This window comes from Poecile atricapillus, chromosome 22 (genome assembly GCF_030490865.1).
Source record: "Poecile atricapillus isolate bPoeAtr1 chromosome 22, bPoeAtr1.hap1, whole genome shotgun sequence".
In the NCBI taxonomy this organism is placed as follows: Eukaryota; Metazoa; Chordata; class Aves; order Passeriformes; family Paridae; genus Poecile; species Poecile atricapillus.
The window spans coordinates 4,613,885-4,639,670 of record NC_081270.1 but is presented as its reverse complement, the minus strand read 5'-3'; the positions used below and the strand labels follow the sequence as shown (position 1 = coordinate 4,639,670).

Below are 25,786 nucleotides of genomic sequence, written 5' to 3'. Positions count from 1 at the left end.
AGACAGAATTCTTCATTTTGCCCAAACCTGTGGAAGCTGAAGTGTACTGTTTGTCTCAGCAGTGGAGAGAAATCCATAAACCAGTGCTTATTTGCTTTTCTGCCTCTTCAGACCAAGCACTGCAGGGTTTCATATTCCCCAGACTACTTTTTCTCCTTTATGGGGAGCCAAGAGATCTGCTGCAAGGTCTCTGGGCTCTCCCTCCAGAGCTGTCACTAGTATGTTATTTCCAAAGGAAAAGTGACTTTGCTGCTCTTTTGCTGAGATATGCAGTAGAGCACAAGAGGACAATAAAGGCAGCTCAAGAGAAGTTAAAAAACTTGGGACAAAACACTGCCAGGAATCCTGAACGACATCCCTCAGCTCAGCAAGTTCCACAGGAATTTTCAACTCAGAGAACAGAAAACTGCTCTTGTTTTGCAATGCTCTGCTTAGCTCATGTTATACCAGCCAGAGGAGAACATTCAGAGATACCAAGGTAGAACTGTGTTCCCATTACCCATTTGCTCAAACAACAGTATCTTTCTCCCAGTGACTACTTCTCATCCATGTCTCCTGCTTCTGTTGTATTTTTATTTCCTCTACTCCATACCTAGTAGGATTCTTCCTTCTCAAACCCACTGTCTCTCCCATTCTCCACTCTTCCCTCCTTCCCTCTGAAGTGCAGATGTCTGGCCTGCAATCATAGCACTACCTCTGTCACATCTTGTCTTTGTAGGGACTGCTGCACAGTTCCCACAGGACTATTGGGCCACCTGAGTGACATGCACTTCTGTGATCAGGCTTTGCTCCTTCCTTTTTCCTTGCACAACTGCAATTTTGTGCATTCTGTACACTGTTGAAGTGTATGCCAGTGTAGAACCCTAAATGCTGACTATTAGATTTTATGTCTGTGTTGAAATTGGAAGAAAGTATACACTGACTGTGTGATTCAAAGCACAATTTTCTAGAGGCCTCCACAGGAGTTTCTCATGGTCAGGATCCTCCATGCTCTATGAGACTGCTGATCTTGGTGCTGTGGGTGCGTTTACCTGCAGTTCATCCATGTGGTGTAAACAGTCCTCATCCCCTGCGTTGTCCCTGTAGGACAAGAGTTCTGCATCCACCATCTCCCTGTCGGCCATCATCAACACATTCATCTGCTCCCGCTGGCGCAGCCGATGGGCCACAGCATCCTTCCCCAGGGCAGTGCCCTTCTGGCTCCCTGCCACCTGCACTGCAGACACACCAATATAAATGTCCTTTGCGTTCCATTTGATGCCTGCTTGACTGCCGGAGCCCCGGTACCCAGTAACTTCTGGGATGTGCTGGGAGAGCTCCCGGCCATAGTCCCTCAGCCCTTCACTGGGGCTGATTGTCTCAGTGGAGGATTGCTTGGAGCTGGAGTTCTGCTTCCTAATGCTTGGCTGTTCCAGGCTCAGTGCAGTGGAAAGCAGCTTTTCTTGCCGGGCTTGAAAATACTCAGGGCTCAGCTTATGCTTTTTGGGTGCAGGGTAATCTTTCTGAGTCTCACTGCTGTAATAGCTGGAAGGTTCTGACCTTGGCCGCCTCAGCTCTGTAAACAAACAGATCAGTGGTCAAAACTAAACATGCAACTCACGACTGCTGTAGGAACACAACACCTTCTGTCTCAGGCCAAAGTTTGCGCTGTGCTCCATGGGCACCTGAGACCTGAGAGGATGTGCAATGGGAATAACAACCACCCAGGGAGGATACTGTCTCAACCACTCCTAAGATACACCAGGTCTTTCCAAAGCAGGCATTCACTCCCCTTCCTGATGCTTATGCAAGTGTATGGAGCACAAGAAAAGAATTAAGTATGGACAGCAAGACTACCAGGTGGCACCTTCTGCCCAATTGAGCTCCTTGCCCCAACATTTTCACATGTTAAATGTCAGCAAAACAGAGCATGCCCTCCAGGATGTTTTACCTGTGTTTGTACTGGAAATCACTGTGACTCCCTTCTGAGGCTCCTGAGAAGCAACAAGCTCACTGTGCCATTGGGACACCCAGTTCTCTGTGTTGGAGTCTGTGCTCGAGGGGCACTGAATCCTGGGGTTTTGCCCAAGCTGAGTTTGCTCATCTCGCTGTAGCTGCTCCAAGCACTCTGCCAACTTCACGTGGCCCCGAGACCGAGCAATGGCCAGCGGCAGTCTCCCGAGGGAGTCAGGAATGGAGATGGCTCGGCGGTCCCACTTGTACAGCACAACAGCTGCATCCATGTGGCCCAGGGCACATGCCCACATCTAAAAAGAAAAGGTAACTGACCCACTGGGAGACCTGCCTTCTCCTTTTTTATTAATGCAGTGGAGGTCTGGTCACAGCTCAAGGAAAAACTGTTCTGATAAACAAAACCATGACATGCTCAAAGCCAGCAGATTACATTTATAAATGTCCCAACCTAACAAAAGGCCAATGTAGAGAACTGAATACATGCTATTTTCTCCTACAACAGAGAAACCTCCAATTGACAAATAAAGCTGACTAAACTTAAAAAAGTTTGTTTTCTTTTATTTTGGGCTTTTTTTGTGACATTAACATCACTGCAGAGACAGAACAGCTTCATACACAAAGGAATCTCTGAGGTCAGAAGCATGCACATAGGACCAAAGGTTGGGAACAATAAAATCAATACTCCAGAGTTGTAAAGTGGCAGTTCTGGCTTTTTGTTTAAGTTCCGAGTCATGGTTTCATGACTCCAGTGACCAAGATAAGCTTGTAACTTTACAACCTCTACAGTCAAATAGTCACAGAGGACAATGTGAAAGAAGGCATGTAAAGTCCTTTCCACACCATGACAGTGGAGACTAGATTCTGTGTAAAACACTAACCAGAACCATGTGTCTGTTCCCCTTCCTCATGTTTCTCAGTGACAAAGTTTTGTTCTGTGTGCTCTTTCTCAACAAAATGCCAGGAAGCTGATAGCACCATGTCTTACCACGTAGGCAGCAGGAACACACAGGAACATCTACTCTCCACAGAGAAACACTTTAGGAAAGTAACATCAGAAAGAACTCCCCCAAAGGGCCCTCAAACTCTCTCCGAAGTTTCAGACCCTGCTCTTACCAGAGGAGTGCAGGAGAAATGATCCACATTCAAAGGGTCAACTTCCAGCTCCAGATCAATGCTGTCTGCATGTTTGGTGCTGCAGGGGAAACAAGAGAAGGAATGATGCACTGTAGCCATGTCAGGATCATTGTCTATGCATGGATTTATCCCAAGTGCTGTACCACAGAGCAGAGGTCACACACATGCCCACAACACGTTTATTTACTACCGACAGTGCCCCCACCACAGACATGAAGAGCATGATACATCCATGACTGGACTCAAGAGACAGGTCCCATCAGATCAGGGGCTGGGAACAAATTCAGGCCCTTGGCTCTTTGTACAAGACAACCAGAAATGTGGACTGAGCAGAGTTTATATATGCTCCTGCCATGCCTGTACTGACACCCCAGAGTCCAGCAGGCTAGGTCTTACCGCCATTTGATGAGGGTCTGGATGAGAGTAGCATAGCCCTGGGCAGCGGCTAGATGGAGCAGTGTCATTCCTCGGAAAGTCTTTGAATGGATCAAGTGTTTGGACTTCGCCCAGCACGCACGACTCATCATCTTCTCGCACACCACCACCACGCGGCTCTCAAAGCAGCTGCCCAGGGTCCCAGTCCCAGAAACACACTGAAACACCACACACATCCCAGTTTAACCAGGGAGAGGAGCTGCAGCTTGCCCTGAACAGGCAGCCTTCCACTTCTACAAGTAAGTACTGAGACAGTGGCAAATGCAACTGGAAAACAGCTGCTGTTAGACACCCACAAATCAGACTTGTTACTTAGGACAAACTATAACCCTTTCCAAACCCCATCCCCCAAAAAAACCTCTGGTAAGAAAGCACAAAGCTGTGTCTGGATACAGAAGGGTTCATACCTGCACCTGTGTTCCACTGTTCCCATTCCCATTGCTCCCGCCTCCTACTCCTTGTTTGTGTTGCTGGGAGCCTGTCATTTCAGCCATTCTCCTCTCCATCTGCTCAAGTCGCTCCAATATGGACATCCTGAACTGGTTATCTAGGTTGGAGAAAGCCAGAGTAAGGACATTTCCATGGAAAGGAAGATCAAGTTTTGACAGACAACTAACTACAGGAAGTCACAAACAGCTATCCTGGAAGTGATAGAGATTTGCTCTACTTGCAAATGCACACCACACACTTGCCCTGCAGTATCCTAGCTCTTTAACTTCCTGCAGCAACCCTTTGACTACAATTCCAGAGAACTTCCTTACAGAAAACAGACAGGAAAATAAAAAATGCAGGCAGATGACAAATCCCCTTCCTTGTGAGTCCAGCTGTACACACACAATACTAGGGGTAATGCAAAGTCTTTCAAAACACAAACTCTAGGCAAATATACCCATTCAGAGAGCATTCCAGTAGGATTGCATCTGCCATTTTAGAGTCACCCCCTACTTTACAAGAATCCTAAACTCTGCTTCACTTGCCTCCTGGAATCATGCAATAATGGTACCTGGAAGAAAAGGACTCCTCTGCTTCCTTCTGTGCTTAGGAAAAGAAGCCTTTATCAGGGCACTTGCTCCTTCCCTGACAGGCTCCCTTTCTTGGAAAACAGCTTCAGCCAAGTGCCAGAAACAGAACTTCCAGAAATTGGTGTATGGGCACTGACAATCCTGTAACACCACCCTGGAAAGCCGTGCAACTCTGGTCCCTGCAGAAGTCTCAGGGCTGTGTTACTGATTTTTCCCTCACTGCATTTTAACATAGCACTGTCCTACAGATATTAAGGCCTGGATGGCAGAGCAGGGAGGTTCAGACAGATCACTGCTGAACCTGATGCAGCAGAGATCAACTGAGCAATGTTTCTCTGGACAGGGCCAGGCAGTGCAGAGGAAATGGCTGCAAATGTAGATCTCCTTCTGTCCTGTGACCCATAAGGGACAAGTTTCATGCAGCTCATGTGAAGCTGGATAGGGATGGGTAGATAGGGAACATTTAATGAATCTTGGTATCATGCTAAGAGCATAGGTAGTGAAATGTAAGGGAGAGACAGCCCTAATATTGTTCAGTTTCTTGCATCCACAGAGAGGGTGTGATGCTGCAGAACACTCATAAACCCAGAACCAAGCCCACTGACAGCAAAAGGAGTATGTGCACCAAAATAGACAAGCTCTGATGAAGTTCTAAACATGACAGTCTTCTCCAGGAAGAACACAGAGCCGTCCCTGGAAGGCTGTAGTACTCCCATGCTACCCTCCAAGGGACAGCTCTCACTAGAGAGTATTGGAGAGATGTGGATCTCTCCTGTACTGCACGAAGGACCATACTGCAGACCACTGCCATGAGACAGCTCAGGTCCAGTGGCTGGAGACATCCCCTTCTCACCAAGAGGCTGCTGTGATCTGACCACAGGCAAGAGCTCCACTCCCTTCTGGCCAGCTTCAGCATCCCACTCTGGCTGCTCAAGAGCCAGGGACAAAGGACTGTGGCCAGCACCTCCCATCTAACCTCATGTCAGAGGTGAGCTCACCAGTCCAAAAGACTTATTATTAGTGCCTTACTAATCCTTCAGCTGCCCTGTTAATTGCAAAGCCCCTGGGAAAGGACTGGCAGCTGTATCACAGAACACTGATGGCGCTGATGCCGCGTCAGGGCCCTGTCCCCCAGCTGCGCTCAGCACACGGCAGCAACACAAGCCCGGTTTGCCCAGCAAATCTTTGTTCCAGGAGTGCTGCAGTGTGCTGCAGTGCAGTCCACACCGCTGTCTCCTCCCTCCCCATTGCCAGGCGGAGCACGTCCACTGCAGAGACTGGCAGAGACCTGGCCCCGCTGAGCCGTCCCCTCCCGCCCGTGCACACACAGCTGCGACAGCTCGGGCACCTGGAAAAGCGGCCACGCTTGCCCTGCAGGAACGGCTCTGCTCCACACAGGTAATGCCACTCTCCCTTAGCTGGGCACCAGCACTCGCATTTATTAGAGCTGAGAGCAGCAAACCATACTGGGTATCACATCTGAGCCCTCAGCCTTGCACAGGCAGGAGCAGCATCTTTTAAAAAGAAATGTGGCTTGAACTGGAGTAATAAACCAGTAAAGCTCAGGGCTGCAAGATTCTGGGATTTGCTCCTACTTATTTAGGGGTCAAGAGAGAATACTTCTGTACATCTGGAAACAAAAGGAGAAAACAACTCCAGTGAAATGCAGAAGTACATATTACTGTTTTCCCCCCCTTTTTTCCTTCAATCTGAAACCACTCTGGAACAGAAATGGAGGGTCCTACGTTTGTAACTATTTCCCAGGCTCTTCTCTCTGGGCTTTATGATCTGTAATGAGTGAAGCCTCCACCTTTCCTGATCCCAAGCTAAAGATACTGAGAACTTCCTGTAATTTTTTTGTCAGAAGACTGAAGTTACCAAAGATACACCTGTCACCCACCAACGTCCCCAGACAGAAACACTAAGCCAAAGAAATGAAAGGTGGGAATTTTTCTCAAGAAGCAAAATTCAAAACAGCATCTGGTGCTCCCAGGTATTCCTATTCAGACACCCTAGCAGTGCTCCTGGAAAATACTAAGGACAGGACTTCTATTTTAGAAATATGCTGCTATTGGTGAAATAGGAAGTACAAACATTCTGGAGCACCAGCACAGCATGGCCAGAGCCAGAGCCCTCTCTGTGTCTAGAAGAGACCACCAGAATTGACCCAGAGCAGGGTGTGCCCCCAAATGAAAAAGCTGCAGGCAGCAAATGAGGTAAGTGGGGCAGCAGTGCAGGGAAGGTGCCCCCATGCTGCCCGTTTTCCAGGTGACCAAACTTGCTGCCTAAGCAAGCCACAACTGATGACAATTCCAGAATTATTTATATATAGTGTTTTCATTATTCTGTAATACAAATTACACCAAGATGGCCCTTTCAAAAGGAATTGGTCACTTTAAGTACATGCACTAGTCTGCCAAAGAAACCCCAAAAAGCAACAACAAACCTACAATAAAAACCCCAAACAAAAAACCCCAAACCAAACCACAAAAACGAAAAAACGGGGGGGGCAGGGAGGGAGTGGGAGAGTGAACACCTTCCTCCAAGGTTTCTCCTGAACTCAGCCATGAGGCAAAACTCTCCCACCCCAGCCCTGAACAGGCACCACATTAGCAGCACTTTGGACCATGTCCAGCTGCTCCACTCACTGCTGATGAGCCAACAGATGTACCTTGCAATACCTCAGAGAAGGGCTACAAGAGCCACAGGGCTGAACATTACAGTTATCATTCTGAGAAACTCAAGACCTTTTATCCTGTTATTTCTCATTTTTCTAGTCACAATCTTTTCTCTCTTGATCACTTCAGGGGTCTCTGCAGGGCCACCTGCTTAACAGGCACTGAAGTTACAGGAAAAATTTCCACATTCTCGTCTTCCTCTTGCCAGAAGAGGATCTCATGACAAGCAAATCTCTTGCAGTGCACTGAAGATGACAGCTCAACAGCATAAAAATCACTGTCCAAATAAGCTTTTCTCCTGCTACATTGTACAGGAATTCTAAACAGCCCAAGCCTAAGGAAACATCTTGCACTGGAAGCACCCTCACTCTGTCCAAAGGCAACAAATATCCACATGGATACAAACATGTTCACATACTTAAGGTTTTGCCCAAAAATTCTGCTTTTGATGACAGAATACCTTTTTGAAAGCTAAAAAGCTAGACATGCAAATTTGTGCATTTATTGAGTTTTTCCATTACATATCAATCTAAGAAATGTTTTCATGTTCTTCAGGAAACTACAGAGACAGTTTCTGAAGGTGTTCTTCAAGTTTCCTCCACTAAAGGTGAAGAAAATAACCACATTTCTGTATCTCTAGGATATAGAATAATTTCACAGAAAATATTCTAAACACTGTATCATTCGTGGACATTATTCTTCAAATTTAACAATATCAATGTAACACCAAAATTACTTCTCACTATCTTTCCCCTAGAATAACAAGGAGAGGTGGTGGCAACCTGAGGGGAGCTGAACTGTCCCAGCAGGGAGGGACTGAGAGCAGCAGCCTGGTCAGATTTTCACCAGTAGTAAGCAATTGGTTTGAGTTTGCTACTCATTTCCCTAAAACACAAACCATCTTTTAAGTGCAGAATAAGCTTCATTTTCATCTGCATTGTGAAAGAGCCTACTACTGATCACAGTAATGACAGCAGGTTCCTCACTGATCGCACTGATCGTATCTAAAGATGCAGAACAATTCTGGTACAAATCCTCCAAGAATACGTGGTTGTTTACATCAGCTACCATCTTAGAGTTACAGCCTGCATGCTTACACAGCTACACCCAGACAACTTAGATATTGCTTAATGTTACTTTATTTATTTTTTTTCAGGTTTGGTTTAATCGAATGGTGTTTTCTTAACCCAGATCCTTTCACATTTATTTAAAGCACACCTGTATCAAGAGGTCAATAAGCCACCACAGCAGGCATAAAGAGAGTGGAAAATGCAGGGAGCAGGGGAGCTAGTTTCATCTCCAAGATTCTGAAAGCCACACCTCCATTTTCTCACTCAGTGTTCTCCAATAAACACTGAATTTCCTCAGTAAGAATCTGAACAGATGCCAGCCATTTACGTGACACAAGTTTTCACTGGAGGCTGCAGAAGCACGTGCCTTGTGCAGCCTGGTAACAGCTCCTGACTGCACAGACCCTGCATTGACAGGGGAGCTAAATTACACTTGCACTTGCAAACACCTCACCCACACCCTGACAGCCCCTTCTCTGCACAGCCCTCCCCACTGCCTAACCCGAAGCCTCTTCCAACAGCAGGATTTCTGGTTTTGAGCTGTGCACACCGTGTTCCCCACGGGCAGGCACAGCTCAGAGCATTGCCTCTGCCCACACTTTATTACAACAGGTAGTAAAGGCACACCTTCATCAAACATCAGTTCTGCACTTCCTTTGTGTGGTACCCAAAACACCACCATGGCCCAGGGTGCAGAGCTGAGGGAACAGCAAGGCATGGCAGTAAGTGACAAGCCCTCCTCTGCTTAACAGGCCAATTTTAAGAAATGAGCACAGAGAGGTGCTTTTCTAATCTCTGCACACTGCTGTACTGGACGAGAACACACCCTAAAGGATCTTCAGTTCTTCTGCCAAGCAAGCTTCAAACAGTAAGAAACTGTCTGTGCCACACACGACTTGGCAGTGCAGACAGAACTATTACAGGGAAAATACTGCTGAAAATACAGGTGAAAAATAAATTGGCAGTTCTTAGTAGCAAGTGATGTTAAACAACACTTGCTCTTTTTTCACACTCTCCCCTGGAGGTCTGGAGGTTTTTGCTATGCTGCACAACCAAAATGACAGACAGTATCTGGCTGGAAGGACTAAAGGATGAGGGTCCATGATCTCCTGCACATTCCACTGAGGCTGCATCTGTCCAGCATGTAATTATCCCCCCCAGAATTCTAAACACTGAGGTAACAGTGGTGTTCGAGACCTGCATCTGCACGTGTTCCCAAGCACTGTGCTTAGATACTCCGGTGTGGAGGAGCCACTCTGAGGGCTTTGGCTTCTCAGCCTGTGCTGCTTCTTTACCGGCAGTTTCTGTGTTAAATCATTCCCTGCATGAGCACACACAGACTGAACTGAGCAAGTGTGACAGCTGAGCACTGTAAAAAAAGCCATGCAGCATGAAGACATTTTTCTGTTTTGCAGAGCAAGCCAGAATTCTCTCACCATATTCTCTCATCCAGCGCAAGCTGTGGGTGGGGATGGAAGCAGTCTAAGGCCACGTCACTCACAGTGCCACTGCTCTCTTTCTATATTGCAAATCATCTGTCACCAGTCTATAAAATCTTGATCAATTCTTCTGTACAATACAAATCCTGAACATCTTTTATGTTTCAGTATCAATTTGATAATTTAATACTGATTTCTGAAGTGGCATTGTTGCAGGAACACCTATTTCTGATATTAAACTGCAGTTGCATCCCCAACATCCCTTTTGAGAACCTCTTTTTAGCAGTAAGTTGTTACAGGTCACGGTCTCCCCCAGAAAATGAAAGCATTTAAAATTCATATTCTAGGACAAATTCATATCTATGTTAATGAGGCAGGTCACTTCCAGGGCTTTTGATCAGTGAGAAATGCCACAACTACCGAGGTATGAGACGAGGAAAACACTGTATTGTACACTCTGAGCCTAAGCAGCAGCTGAAACAACCCCATGCTTTCACCCAAGGAATGAACACTACTGAGCATGGGCAGGAATGATGAAGTCATCCAGACCTGCACACACAAGTACTGTCAGTGATTTTAAGCCATTAATTCACCTGCTAAGACATGATTTCTTACTGTCAACACTTTTCGCATAGTTCTTCTAGTGCTATAGGACTTCAGCTATTACTCCCATGGCATCTGGGATTACTCTGTTCCTCTCTGTCACCCCCAGCAGCCAGTGCTCCCTCAAACAGGGTACTTCTTACTTTATCACACCATTACTAGAAAAGAGAAGGAGGAGGGTTGCTCAGGCTGACTTCCTCCCCAAGTGGCAGTCTCTATACCAACAGCAATAAAGCACTTGCTGCCCTATTTTTCAGGCTTCTCTTCCCCAGGGCTTAGGGAGGGCAAGATTTTAATGCTATCCAGGAACAGCTGCTTCAGGAAACAAAGGAAAGTTTTAAACATGCCATCTGTATTTTATATATTTTAGAGGTAGGGTTATTGCTAAAGACATCACTTCTTGTGCTGTTGTGTAATTTGTATAAAAATCTGGCTGCCTAAGGTCAGTCTCTGCATCTCAGGTCAGAAATTGACCTGACAGGTGTCAATGCTATGAAAAATGTACAGGAAAAATGCTCTTGGATGTATGCAAAGAGCAACAGCCTGGGAGAACGTGCTGTGCTGCTGCTCACCTGCCCTGTGCTACTACCTAGGGCTCCTGGAGATTTCCTCCTCCATGGGCTACGTGCTAAAGGGGCTACAAACAGGAAAAAAACATCTCATGCTACACTACACAGTATCTGTGCTTACAGTACTGTGTATGGTATTTTTGTATACATATAATAACAATTCTGACCCAAGTTTGCTCTCATTAAATCTGCAACCACAACAATCAAAATACTCACTCTGAAATCATCACACTGAAGAGCAGCACGCTATAAAACGGCCTCTATTTGCTGCAAAGTTAGATAAATAGGAATTGCTGCAAGCTACAAAAGTGTGAAGCACTGGAACAGGTCAGCAAGCGAGACAGAGATTTCCTTTGCTGCACGCTTTCATGAAGTCTGACATCAGTCATGTTTACCCCATCTAAACTGCCAGCAGTCCACACAGTCTCCTGAAGTCCTCCTCCTAGTCCCGCTCTTTCTGGCAAAGCACGCTGCAAAACAAGTTTTCCAATAACGTGGTGCAGAGCAGGCGTGTGCTTCCAGCATCCCTAAGATTCCCAGGAAGGTCTGGGCTACCGACCTCCTCCTGTGCCCTAGCAGCTCGGAACACGAGGCTGTGAGCTGGAGGCGCTCGGATGTAATGTGTCCTGCTGCACACGTGATGCTACAATTAAAGTGCTGTCACAACTCTGAGCCTGCATCGCAACATCGCTCGGGAGGGGCTGAGCACCAGCACGGGAGGGCGAGCACATGAAAACACGACCACGTCCCACGGCTGGGGGCACGGCGAAGGGGGACACAGCGAGCAGCAAGACGTGCAGTCATCGTGGAAGTGCAGTGAAGTAAAGCACAACACAGGAGCATGCAGATTTCAACCCAAACAAACACTGCGCAACACTTCATCCTGCAATACTTACTGAAAGCAGCACTTTCTCACATGTGCACGTCCACCTGCAACGGCTGGGGATCCCGGACCCCTCTGTAGTCCCTCTACCTGCTGCCAGGTAAATAATGTGACAACACCTGGCACCAGCGGACTGACCTGGAAGTCTACAAGGCATCAGCGGAGGCTCCAGTCAGCATCTGGCGCAGACCCCGCAGCAGGGGCGGGCAGAGCAGGCTCCCCCCAGACCTGCTTGTCGTCTCTCGCATCCTCGCAGCCAACTGGAGCCCCGCCGTCCTGTCGCAGCGCCGGCGGCTCTCAGCGGTGCCCCCCCCGCGCCCCGGCGGCCGCAGCGGACGGGCTAATGCTGGCCGGCATAGCGGGGGCTCGGGGCGGCCCGGCCGGCCGCGGCGGAGGACGAGCCCGGGCGCCGCTCAGCAGCCGCGAGCATCGCGGCCCGAGCGCTGGGGCCGCGGGGCCGGGGTCGGCAGCGGGCTCCGGGGGACAGGGGCCGGCATGAGGGGACACGCGGGCCGCTCCGCCCCGGGACTGGCGCCGCCTCAGAGCCCGCGGCCGGTCCACGGCTGCCGCCCGCCCCCCGGCTCGCCCTGCGCCGTGACAAACGCCCCGGGGGCGGTGGCGGCCGGCGAAGGCAGCGGCGTCCCGGGCGGAGGGTCGGGCAGGGGCTGGGAACAGGCGGCCGCCCCGGTCACCCCGGGCGCACCCACGGAGCCATCGCCGCGCCCGACACCCTCTCACACCCGCAAGCCCCGGAGGGTCGGCACCTGCCCCGGGCTGCCCGGGCACTTCGCAAGGCGCTCCGGCCGCCCGGGCGGAGAGCAGTGGCGCCGGGTCCCGCCGCCGCCCTCAGCCCACGCCCGGGCCCCCCGCCGCCCCCATGGCGGGACGCCGGCCGCGTCCGACGGGCTCCCCGCGCCGCGCTCAGCGCCGGCCCGGTGCGGCTGCGGGCGGGCGGCGGCTGCCGCCGCCTCCCATTGTCTGCGCGGCGCGGCCGGGCGGGCCCTGCCCCGCTCCGCTCCCGCTCCGCGCCCGCCGCCGGGCCCGCCCCGCCCTGACGTCAGCGGGCCCCATTGGCGGCGCCGCCGTGTTTACAGCGGGCCCGCAGCGGGCACCGAGCGCCCCGCAACGAACGGGCCGCTGCGAGCGAGGCAGGCCCGGGTGCGCCATCCCTGGGTCACCTTCCCGCTCACACAGCACGGTATTTGTACTTTCAGTTATTCCTCTAATAAGGCAAATCTGCAGAGCATTGAAACTTGACGGAATTTCGGGACTGCGCGGTCCCACGATCCACGGAGGAACCACAGGCCCCCGGGCAGACTCCTCGGGGCAGCAGGGCAGTCAGGCATCGGCCTGAGAACAGACACGGCTTCCCAGAGGAATACGATGTCTAACCGTGAAGTCAGACTGGCTGAGAAGACAACACTCAGCATAGGAAATGAAATACTCCTTGCCTCAATTCAATCACATTATTTCAAAATGGAAAAGGACGGTCTGGGAAATGCAGTGAGAGCAGTGGGAGACTGGCTTCCTGAAACAGTGTGTGAAAGGAAAAAAATCACCACACACATCTCAGCAGGAATATAAACAGAACCGACAAAGCCCCCACACTACAGAGGAGTCAGCAGAGGGGAGGATGAATAGAAACTTGTGAAATTTACTGGATAGCTCCTATTAAGGCAGAAGACACCTGTGTCCTCTACCAATGCTCACACATCCCTGAAAGCTGCACCGCAGCCTTGTACCATGCTACAAAGCATTCGTCCCTCTTCCCAGAGAGAACCCAAACAGATAATCTTTTATGGTAACATCCAAGATGTAAACACCAGTCACACTTACCCAGACGGAAAGAGGAGTGAAAAACAGTGATACTGTTTATCAACACAGACATTTTACTACCGAAAGTCTCCTAGAACTGCAAAACATTCACGGATACCGAACACATCTCACTACCTGACTCTGGTGTCCTGCATCTCATCACATTCTAAGAAAGGCACCTGGTCCCACTAAACAGACACATGCTGTGGGTTTTGGTGATGAACAGCACCACCGTACAGGAACCATGTACCTGTCAAACTGGGGAATGTCAGAGGTAGCATAGACACACTGCTCACAGATGATTCCATGCCAAAGTGAGAGTTTGGATACCAGCAGTATGGGCACATCATGATAACACAAGAGACCCATAAAGCTCTCCCCCAGTCTTTTTATGTTCTCCAGCTGGGAAAGACAGACAGATCATAAACTGAGAACACAGCAGCAGCTGAAAGGCTGCCTGTCAGGTGCTCCTGCGTCAGTGCCATTTACATTCAGTACCAGTCACACCATTGTCCAACCCATACACACTTGACTCATCAGTACACACATGGCCTGCCCCTATTTTTAGGTTCTGTCCTCTTTCCTGCAGATGCATCAGTGTAATGCCAACAGCATTCATAGCCTGGAATTTCTGATCACGTCCCATGCCAAGGAAACACCATCTCTACAGACACTTTCTGAAAGTAGCAAAAGCTTCTGTGGAAGGCAAACACATGTGCTTTCCATTGGGAATCTGTACTGAAATGCCTTTATAATTTGTTATGCATCTGCCATGAGATCATCTCTGCCCTTCAGTTCAGCAAGCCTCATTTGCTTTTTCTCTTCTTAAAAGAACCTCTCTATAGACGGTGAATGAAAAGTGAGGCCAAATGGCTATAAAAGCACAGAATGGTTTCTGAGAACTGAGTTTTACATAGAAAACAGAAAAGGCTGACAAGATTATCAGCAGAGATCAGGATCACATGAGAGTGCTTCCTTTATGAGACAAAGGTTTGCTCTGAAAAGAAAGAATACCACTATTCTAATTAACTAGAAAAAATACAAGAACATCAGCAGCTGGTGTCAAGTGTTGTAAAAGATCTAACTCATCCATGGTGTGAAATAAGGAAAACTCAGAATAAAACATGTATCTCTGTATAATTCAGAAGAGGGTGCACAATCCTTCATGGCACAGCAGACACTGATGGAGGAAGGAGCCCTTGAGAGGATGGCACAGAACACACTGCCTTCAAATTCCTTTTCTGCCCATTCCTATACTTGGCTCAATTCAGTCCTAGAAGCAGGAGTGTGGTGGGAGATGATCTTACAACCCTTCCTAGTCATTAGCAGGACTGCTCTGTGATGCTAAAGGCCAGTCAGAACTTGTGCTGTGCTCAAAAAAAACCACAGTGTTTTCTGTCCTAATGTAACTAAGAGCACAGAGTTCACATATAGAGTGATTTTGATTGTATTTTAAAGAAATCTGTGGAAGGGAATTGCTTATCTAAACTTAGATGAGGTGGAAATTGCTTGTTGTTTTCCTAGGGTGGTCCTGGAGTATGGCTGTTAACTCTCTCACTGGCAGTGGTCATTCCAGCTGGAATCATAAACTGTGTTTTAACAATGCAGTGCAAAGGAACTCAGAGTGTTCCACTGAGTTAATTAAGAGGAATTTTAAAATTCTTATCAATATTTTGTGACTACAAACATTCCTTGAAAATCTTCCCTCAAGACTGTGTAACAGTCAGTAGGGCAAGGATTTTAAGCTGGGAAATTAAAGCCAGCAGAGAAGCCAGGGATTTGTGTATTTATTCAACTGACAGAATCAACTCACTTTAGTTTTCACCTTGGCTAGCTGAGCTAACATTTGTTCTCTAACACTAAATGAGAAGATGTAGCTGGTCCTTTAAATAACAGTGTAATTTGCTCCCTTTGGAGCACTGTGCATCAAGGCAGAGGCTTCTGATAAGTCATGGTTTGTATAATTATTCAGTCTTTTTCCCTGAAGGGCCTCTGCAATGCAGCGGTCCTCTTACCTTTTTTTTCCCCTCCCTGTTAGCAATGCCCTAGTTTGTTCACTGCTGCAGTCCCCCTCCCTTCCACCATCACCACAGCATAACATCCTCTAATTGAGAGCTGGGCTGCAAACCAAGAGCACCCAGAGAAACTGCAGGGACACCAGAGACAGCACTCACAGCTACCTTCTCAGCTCCTCCGAGTTCAGCAACACTGAGGGAACTGTCAAACAAGGGATTCAAAACCCACCCACTTGGTATGCCAGTCCTGGAGAGATTGCTGAGTATCAATCACTGTCACTCGCTATCAGCTGCACTCCACAGGCAGCGGGAGGCCTTGGCACCAGATGAAAAGCACCTATAGACTCTTGCAATCCTCTCAAGCAAATTCCATTTTGATGCTGAACATAAGACTTTGTGCACCTCCTTATTAAAAGCCAGTTCTATTTTTGTTTGCAACCGTGCCTTTGCAGCCACATCACAAACCTCTCTGCAACAGCCACAGTGCTCTTAGTGCTCTGTCTCCATGCTGCTCTTTGGAAGTGGTAACATCCCAACTTCTTTAGCATGTCCCTCTTGTACATGCCTCACTACTTCCCAATTTCCTGCTTAAATAAACACACATTTTTCTACACAAGCTCAAGTTTCAACGTTCTCAGGAAAGACAATTCCAGGGTAAATGCTTTTGTCCATCTAGAAACTGGGCAGTATGATCAGCTTTCTATTCAGACAAAAAAGCCCACCCCTTTGTCACCTCCCATAAAAGGCAGCAACATTTTGTTCACGTTAACAGAATTAATAGGACCTTTCAGTGAGAAGACTTTAACATTCACAGCCCTTCCTGTCAGGACAAACTTGCCCCTCTACATCCCTCCCCACCAGGAGCTATGTCACTCACAGTTCTACATTTTGTCAGCTTTCTTAAGGAATATCCCACGCTTCTTACCATCCAAGGACAACCAGTCATGCTGAGAGGAAGGCAGGGTTGGCAGAGCTCTGGCTTTATATTCAAATACCACAGAATTGGAGATGATCTGATTGTTGAAGGCAACTTGCAAAGTCACAAGCCCAGTGTCATGAGCTAAAAGGAAAGTACATGTTGTAAGACAGAGAACTCCACAGAAACCCCTGGCTAGGAATGACCCTGCAGATACCCCATGTGCTAAGTATTGGCCTAAGAGCAGGTGAAGAGGCAGGTGCTGAACAGTGTTTTGGTGACTAGACAATTCTGAAGTCCAAAATACCAGTTGGTATATTCAAACATGGAGATTTTAAGCTTAAGAGTAATCTAATGGGTTGTTCTGGCAAAAGGCAGAATCACAGGTGTTTCTAAAGACTGAGCAGCTTCACTGCCTTTCCAGTGGAAAGCTGGGGCCTAGCAATGAAACCAAGTTATTCTGCATCCACTTGAAGTTATATACTGAGGGCCATCCCTACTGAAAATCTCAGTGGGGAGGTTAGAGGTGTTCTCATGCTGTAAGTAGCAGAGGGCAAATGTAGACAAATTGAGTCAGCAGAGGAGTGAGTGCACCCCTGAATAACAGCTTCTCTTTAATCTGCTCTTTCAAAACTAAAGGAATGCTTAGAATTATTTAAAATTATTTCAAATCATTATTTTAAAGTTAATTCAGAGATTCTAAATAGTATTTTTTGTGATCTGTTGTGATGTGTCAAGACGCCAAATTTCTGTTCTCACACTAAATTGGCCAAAGAAAAAGGAAAATCTTCTCAATGCCTATGCACTTTTGTACGTGTATATGACACGATGAGGCTCTGAAACCACCAGATGTAGGAGAGCAGTGCTCCTTACCTGGGCAGTAGCAGCGCAGTACCCCTGGCTGAATTAAAGATGCAGGCACTGAGATCTGATCAAACAGACAGCTGTAATTATTGCTGGCTTCCTGCCACGGGCCGGTAATGAGGACTTTTACTCCTCCCTGTGAGAAAAAAAAGGGAGACCCCAGCATGGCAGGAGAGGCCAGGGCGGGGAGGAGCGCGGCCGAACGCGCCCGCCGCCCCTTCCCCGCGGCCGTGCTGCCCTCGGGCGGCCGCCGCCGGCAGCGGCACAGCGGGCCCGGGCGGCGGCAGCCCGGGGGAACGGGAACCCGGTGCCGCTCTGAGCCCGGGGGAACGGGAACCCGGTGCCGCTCTGTCCTGGCTCAGGGGAACGGGACACCCGGTGCCGCTCTCAGCCCGGGGGAACGGGAACCCGGTGCCGCTCTCAGCCCGGGGGAACGGGACACCCGGTGCCGCTCTCAGCCCGGGGGAACGGGACACCCGGTGCCGCTCTGTCCCGGCTCAGGGGAACGGGACACCCGGTGCCGCTCTGTCCTGGCTCAGGGGAACGGGACACCCGGTGCCGCTCTCAGCCCGGGGGAACGGGACACCCGGTGCCGCTCTGTCCCCGCCCGGTTCCGCTCCCAGCCCGCTGCGGCCCTTCCGGTACCGGCCCGGGCCTGCCGAGCTCGCCTCGCACGGCCCCGCATCCCCCCAAGAACCCGACTGCACTGCAGGGACAGGGATACCGGCCCTGAACAGTTATTGAACACCTCCATACAGACACAACAGTGCCCGCAAACCCCCTTTTTTTTCCTTCCCAGAATTCAAAATAACCTCTTCCCATTAGTGGCTCAGCCTCTTTCCTCATGCATTCCTTCACATCAGCAAGGCCTGTGCTGCTGCCATTTTCAGCTTATGGGACATGTGACTGACTTTGGAAGTCAGTGAGATGGAGGGAAAGGCTGAACTCATTAAGGCTGTGCAGGCCTTGAATTATTGTACTAGGATCATCAGTGACAAATTTAAGGAACAGCTCTAGTTTGCAAATTCTACTGCTCTACTGGGCCTAGGTAGCACCATGAAGCCATCATGTGGGAAAGACCTGGCTTTCAATGAAACATGAAACAATACCTTCCTGTTCAGATGCTTCCTAAGTGAAGAAAGGGCCCTGTCAGGATAATTAAGTGCTTAATTAAAAGCAAGCAGCCTTGAATGCTTTGTCTTGGAGATAAATGTTTTAAAAGCCTTTTCAAAGCTTTAACAAAACAGTTCCCTTATTAACAAAGCAACTAAAGAAAGCAGTAAACATCAGTGAGTAAAAACCCTGGACTTACCTCAGGGTAAGACCATTCTGGTGAATAATCTGTCACCATGAACAAGCGCCCACTCTGCTGCAGCAACCCCAAAGTGCCTTGTGCTGCAGCTGCCGAGACCACCTCAGCCACGTGCATGTATGCCATGGTGCTGGCTCCGTTCTCCGTGCTGCTGAGCTGCATGTTGGCTTGCTGAGGGCTGCAGCAAGGAATGCACATTTCGGCCTGGTTGTACGTCGCTCTGTTACTGTCTTCAGGCTGAGACAGTCCAGCACTGTCACCTGACACCAGCTGGTGTCCATACAGAGCATTGCTCCCACCTTCTACTGATATGAAATCATTAATTAGATCAGAAAACTGGTTGCTGAAGGAGATGTCAAAGTGGTCTAAGTTAAGCTCCATGTTGGAGGAGTTATTTAAGCTAGGATGGGCCACAGGATAGAGTCCTTGTACCATGTTTCCTTGGAGAATAGGGAGGTTGTTTCCATTCCTGATACCCCCGTTGGCCTCAGGCTGCAAGTAGTGTTCTGTGTTGCAGGCTTGAAGATCCCCTGATTTAAGTAGATTTTCATTTCCTTCTGCCTGCTGGGAGGTCTCCATGGGAACTTCAGCTTCTGCAGTCATAGCCTGGAAGTTTGCTTGGAACTGCATGAGCTGGAGAGAAGAGGTGGACTCTATTCTGGTTTCCACTGTGCCGTTACAGTTGGAAGTGGTTTGGGACGAGGGCTCTGTTTTCACATTGGAGATTCCTAACGTGTTCACAAATGAGCTACCTGTGTCATTCAAATTGTTGTGAGTGTTTTGCTCAAGGGGAAGAGGTTTGGCATCCTGCAGAAAGAAGCTGGGGGAAGGGGTCTGATGGACGTGAGGGCTCTGGACGGTCTGATTGAAGCTGGAAGAATAGTCCTTGTTGGAGTCAATGGCACTGAAGTCCATCTGCTCCAGGGTGGTACTTGGGCTCAGACCTCCTCCAGATGGAAGTAAACCTGAACCAGTACTGAGTGTGAGAGTGTTAGATGCAGAAGTGGAGGAAAATGCTTCTTTGGACATCTGTTGTTCAAAAGATGTGTCCTCAGTTTTAATTTCTTTTTTGATGGTTGTATTGAAGTTGAAGCTGCGTTCTGTTGTCGGTGACTGCCTTATGTTGGTATTGATGCTGTCACTTTTCATACCTCCTCCACCATAAGTCTGCCCTTGCTTGGGATTGTTAAGAAAACAGTCTGGGTCAAAATTCATGGTGGTTTCTGGAATTTTCCTATTTCCTTCTAAAGTTGTGGAGAGCACAAGTTCCTCAGAGACAGTGCTGGGTAGCATCGACAAGCTTTCTGAACTGCCAGTTGTTGGAAAAGCAAACTTGTGTCCGTCTGAACTCACAGCAAGTACCAGTCCTTGTGCAGCTGCATCTGAGGACAGAAGGTGTTGATTTGGGCCAGACGTGGGTGACATTGTGTACACAGCTTCACTGGTGACTTCTGACATAAATACGGTGGCACTTTGTGACAAACTTCCCATAACTGATGCTACAGCCATACTGGACACACCAGTGACAGCTGGGCTATCTGCCATATCTGGGTCGCTGTTTAACCCACTGCTGATGGACACAGGAGAATTCTGGGTCGTGTCAGGCACCTCCACCTGGTTGGTGGAAGAAACCTCAGTGCTGTTTTGATGGAGCAACACTGGTTTCGCCACTTTGCCATTCCTCTTCTCTCGGCTGGAGGCCTTGCCGTGACTGTGCTCATTCTTGCCTTCAGAGACATCGTTATTTTGTACCTCTGAATGAGTGCTGTACCCACCTGTCCTTGGTTCAACCTTTGGTGATATGATGCGGTGTTTGGCACTGTTACACTTGTGATGCACACTGCTTCCTGCCCCTGTGCCAGAAAACAACAGTATTTGCTGTTCAGTAAATACAAAATTAGGACAATGCTAGTTGTGTATCTCGTGGTTGTAGCAAGGGACAGCTATGCTTGTGCATACATGTGTGAGAGTGAGTGAGTACCCACATGAGAGAGCAGGAGGGGCCTTGGAAATAAAACAAATTTCTCACCAGTGCCAGAAGTACAGGTCCTGTCTAATGCACAGATCCACTGCACACAGTGACAGCAACCTCACAACAGGCACAAGACACCCTCACCCCATGTAGCACCTGCCCCCTTCCTCCCTGCCCCAATCAGGCAGAGGGGAATTGGAATCTGTGACAAGTTTCAGAGTTATTTAAATGTGCCTAATCTCAGTGCAAAGTCTGCAGCTCAAGTGCTGCTGTTGTCAGCTGTGGCACAGGGCCCTGCTCCATCTGCCCCATGGGCAAGACCTCAGGCCCTGGAGCACAGATGCTCAGCTCTCTGTGCTGGGTGATGTTGGGAAGTTTGACAACCACTCTTGGGGCCTGGATGCTGAACAGTAATCTGGAGGTGACAGATGCCACATCATTCCCCTGTCCCTGGCATCACCCTGCTGCCTAGACTGTAGCCCACATCTTCCTGCCATCACTGTCTCTTACAGTTGCCAATCAGATTATTAAATAAGTAACCTATTAGCGATACAAAGCATTCTTGCCCTCCCACAAGGATGGCAATGTGTTTCTCTGACTCTCAGCCATTCCTGTGCTGACAGACACATTGTACTCTGAGAGGAGCACACAGAGCACATGGTCAGCACTGAAGCTGCTGAAGAACGTTCAAGCAAGGGCCACCAGAAGAAAATCCTCCATGAATTAAACCAGCCTGCAGCTTTACTGGCCTGTAAAGGTAACATCACCTGCATTCCTGAGAGCTTGTAATCAGGCAGGATGAAGTAAACAATTCTGTCTGCAAAGGCACTTTAGTCACAAACTCTGGTGCAGGGACTGCTTTTGCTGTTTAAAGAACAGCAGCCCATGAATTTTTGACGTTTCCTTCCTTAATTGATTAGTTTTCACTAGAATGAGGTAGGAACTTTAATTACAGAACTGTAGAATGACTGAAGGGGGGAAGAAGCCTTCTCACTATAGCTCATGGCTACAATTGCAAATGCCATCTTCTAGGCAACATAAAGCATCCATGTAGCCACTGCAATTTGCCAAATCTTTTGTTGCTTCCCCTTGAAGGGGAACTTCTCTATTATATGTTCAAGATTTGAACGAGGTCACTTAAAGTAGTTCAAGACAGTGCTTTTGAGACTAAATACAATATTAAATCTCTCTATTCTCCTAGGTACAGAAATGAACAGGAACAAGGGAAAGGCTTTCATGCTGCTGTATTTGTGAATGACAGTAAGGGATTGCGAATGTGTGTGTCAATGTGCAAGCCAGTTACAAAACAAAGCAATACTGTTATGTTAAAAAGCACTGAGCAGACTTAGCACAAGACAAAACATCAAAGGGAAGAATAAAGGGATTCATGTTCAGATCTGCAAGCCTGGATCAAATGCTGAGCCTTAAGGGGTGAATTTTAATCCAAACTCAGGTATTTCAGAGGTCATTATTCTTATTTAAGCCTTGATTGTATAATGCAACTACTCAAGAAAAGAAGAAAAAATAAACCCTTTGAAGCACTGACAACTTTCCTTTATAAGTTTTGCTAAAGACTAGTTAATGTGTCATATACTTTATTTGACCAAAGTGCTAGAAAGGAGCAGCTATGAAGCAGATGAGTTGGAAAGTGAATCACTTAGCTTCCCGCTGTCTGTGGGAAACACTAACACTAAGGATGCTGTTTCTTGCTGCTGTAGTGTCATTCAAAACAAGGTCATCTGCTTTAATAGGAAAGAGATCTGTATTTTCATGATATCTAAGTAAGACCTGTCTTTTCTCAGTGATACCTTGAAGTTAACCACCTGAGCACTTCTCCAAAAAAGTGAGCTGCTGGGCAAGGAATTCAGAGGGTGAGGTTGGAAGAACATTAGATTTTGAGGCTTTGGTAACAGAATTTGCACATGTAGAAGAGAATATACCTTTTTGAGCAGCTCATGTATGGACTGCATTTATTAGAAAGCATTGACATTTTCCCCAGAAGTTCCTGGGGAAAAGCTGCATCTTTTTATGTTTGAGACTTCTGTCAGCTCTGAGTTCATTGTGTCCCAGTGTTTCATGAGACAGCATTTTTATCACCTCTGTACTACAAACCCTTCTCCCAGACTGGATGAAGCTGAGTCACTGTGCCCTCCCGAGGTACTCACCCAAGGTACCAGTGCAGAGACAGTTGTGTGTTCGAGGCTGGGGCTTGGTCTGGTGGCTGTCAAGGATCTGCTGCACGAGCTGTTCCACTGAGAACCCTGAACTGCTGTTGCCATTGCTGCATGTCCACTTGATGCCATGAACTGCAAAGAGTACAGTAAAATATCCCATCAGAAACTGCAAAAGCATGCCAAAACCATCAAAAGCCACTCCAAAATTACCAGCAAAAATCCATTCCTGCTGCTTTCTGTGAGAACTGAAAGGAGACCTATAAAGAGCAACAGTAATGGATACTGGTTTACTATTCTCTGCTCCTTGGTATCAACAGGCTTCCAAAGGAAATTCCTGAATTAGGTATATATAGAGGAAAAACTCCTCAGTGGAGTATCTGGCTCTATTTCAGTCTGCTGCTAACAGGAACTCTGCACCTGCAATGACTCTCTGTAGTGCCGGCAACCTTCACTGAAAACCCAACAAAAGCCTTGGTTCCACTGAAGTAAAGCAGTATAATTCCTAAGAGTGTTTTGGAATCTTTTTCTGTCTAATATGAAAACAAAATCAGCTTTATAGTAAAATCAGCAGCCAAAAATACACCAGGGTAACCGCAAATGCAAACCTTCTGCCAGGTCTTCATTGTCAGATCCCAGGTGGCAGCAGTGAAGGCTGACTCATTTTTTGGGAGTGACTAACAGACACTGTGTGAGTTCCTCCTCAGAGTTGGATGACCTTTTAGTAATTTGGGAAAATGGACAGGTGGGTGATGTTACAGAACATGTTGTAAACTGAAGCTCTTTTCTTGGGAACTCTCTGGGCCTGTTAGCTATTTAAATAAGAATGCCAGACTACATGCAGATAAATTATTTGAATAAAGACTCCCTCTCAGAATATTTTAGTTACAGAATTTCCTATAACAGTGTTATTTGCAACCTGACTTACAATGGAAATGGCACTTATAAAATATTTTATCCATAATAACTGACTCAAAGCATCTTCTGTCTCCTTTAATGTCTCTCTGAGCAATTTATATGTGCGTATTATTTATTTATCCTTTAAATGCACCACATCTCATGTGCAGATTTTGAAAAGTGCTGATAAGTGGCAACATCATTTCCAAGGTGTCCTCATGCCTGGCAGCTTCTTTTCAGGAGTGTCTTTGCCATAGTCTACCGAGGCACGTTCCTTGCATGTTGTGTTCTAAAATCCTTAAACCAGAATACAAAAAATCAAAGCTAAAAGTCCCATGGACTTAGGCTTTGTAGTAAAGGCACAGATCCCTGAGTGGTGAAGGTCCCTGATGAGAAGCAGTGAAATCCTGGCAACAGCAGCTTGGGCTGATGCTCCTGTACAGCCAGAGGCTGGGGCACAAGCCAAAAGCAGCACTGTGCAAGGAGATTGGAAACAAATGAAGGGATGTGTGTGACATCTAATGACTGTGGTCACAGGGGCAGCATATCCTGTGAACAGCCTCCTGTTCTCCTCTCTGATGCTGCTCACTGAGTGTGTCACACACAGCTGGTGGAACAGAGCTCCTGGATCTGCTCTGTGAAGCAGTTTTATTTCTTTTTTTGTTACCTGTTGCTATATTGCCTCATCACCCACTAATGTCACTTTGCCTAACAGCATCTCATCTTGGTCTAGTTTTATACTGCAGAATTTACATTGCTATTGGCCAGGCTGGATAACCTGCAGAAATACTGTAAATCAGGTTTACAAGTATTCTTCCCCATATCACTATTTAAAATGCTGCAGATAGTTTTGTAATAATTCCCTCTATGTTTGTTTGATGACCACATTTATTGTTATCGTACCCAACAGATTTTGCTTTCTAGTACATTCACAGTTTTAGATTTTCTCTTAACACTCAGTCTTTATTATTACATCTAAGTTAGACATGCTTGCCACTTCACTACCTCTGCTCACATTCATTTTATTATTTAAGATACATTGTTCTGTCACCAGTGATATTGTCAAATAAGTGATGTTCAAGTAGCAATTTTACAAAAAATACATTGTCAGTGACATTAAAATACAGCCAAGTATTTTGGATGCTTTCAGCTATACAACACAAAGTTACTGAACTGTAATTATTATTGGGAAACTTCGCACTAAGTAATTTCTGATTACTTCAGAAACACTTTGCTAAAGAAGTGAGCTGGTGTCCGTGTTGTTGGGTACAGAAAGTCTGTTTTACAGCAGGATGGCAGCGCTGCTCCCTACTGCTGCTAAATCCTGGGACGAGCATCGTGGGGGCAAGTCTGGGAAGTGAATCACAGCTCAGGGTTCGTGTATTCATGATGATGGTTCTTAAGTCTGAATCAAGCTGTGAGCTAGGAGCTGAGGCATAATGGACAGCTTTATAGCTGGGTACTTAAGAGAACCCTGCCTATTATTTTCAGGTCCTTCCAGCATAGCAAAGTCCCACTGAGGATCAATTGCTGCTGAGGAAAGGTCCTTCTCTGGCCTTGCTCCAGCTGATCCTAAAGGGCTCTGGCTCCAGCTTCTGTCCACGTGGTGCCACTTTTTTTTTAAGTACTTATGTTTCCCATATGCTATGAAGGTTATAAAATAAAAAGCCAGTGAAGGGTAACAGATTGCAAAAAAAGAATGTCTGGATGCTTAATGCAAATTATCCACTATCTTGGCACATCCAATATGCAGATTTTCTTCCTCCTTCTTTTAAAGAAAGGCTCCTGTGCCTGGTGAATTGTTAGTACTGAATACCAAACACTATCAAGATGGCTTTTAACATGTCACGCTTGGCTTCCTGACACATAATGAATCAGCAGGAAAGGAGATTTCTATACGGAAGAAAGTGCATTATGAAAGGAAGGCTAATAAAAAGCATACACACATACTCTTCCTGCTTCTTAGTGGTTTGAGAAGTGAAACCACTGTAGAACTATGTTTGATTAAATATAGCCATAATATATGAACACAAAAGAA

General features: G+C 47.4%; 1 protein-coding gene across 3 annotated transcripts in view; it reads right to left on the bottom strand.

Moving 5' to 3' along the window:
• Nucleotides 1-25,786, bottom strand: part of CAMTA1 (calmodulin binding transcription activator 1) — a 237,564-nt gene that overhangs the window by 22,868 nt on the left and 188,910 nt on the right. Inside the window, exons 8-16 of one of the 3 annotated variants that reach the window (XM_058854814.1) lie at nt 22,846-22,986; nt 18,709-20,561; nt 17,406-17,532; nt 16,542-16,676; nt 3,930-4,069; nt 3,484-3,680; nt 3,067-3,145; nt 1,931-2,246; nt 1,032-1,555 (exon numbers count right to left, since the gene is read on the bottom strand). In XM_058854814.1, the coding sequence (XP_058710797.1) occupies nt 1,032-1,555; nt 1,931-2,246; nt 3,067-3,145; nt 3,484-3,680; nt 3,930-4,069; nt 16,542-16,676; nt 17,406-17,532; nt 18,709-20,561; nt 22,846-22,986 (3,512 nt within the window). Of the gene's footprint in view, nt 1-1,031; nt 1,556-1,930; nt 2,247-3,066; nt 3,146-3,483; nt 3,681-3,929; nt 4,070-11,799; nt 12,694-16,541; nt 16,677-17,405; nt 17,533-18,708; nt 20,562-22,845; nt 22,987-25,786 lie in introns of those variants that run through there. The other 2 variants (XM_058854813.1, XM_058854812.1) reach the window with 2 other exon arrangements.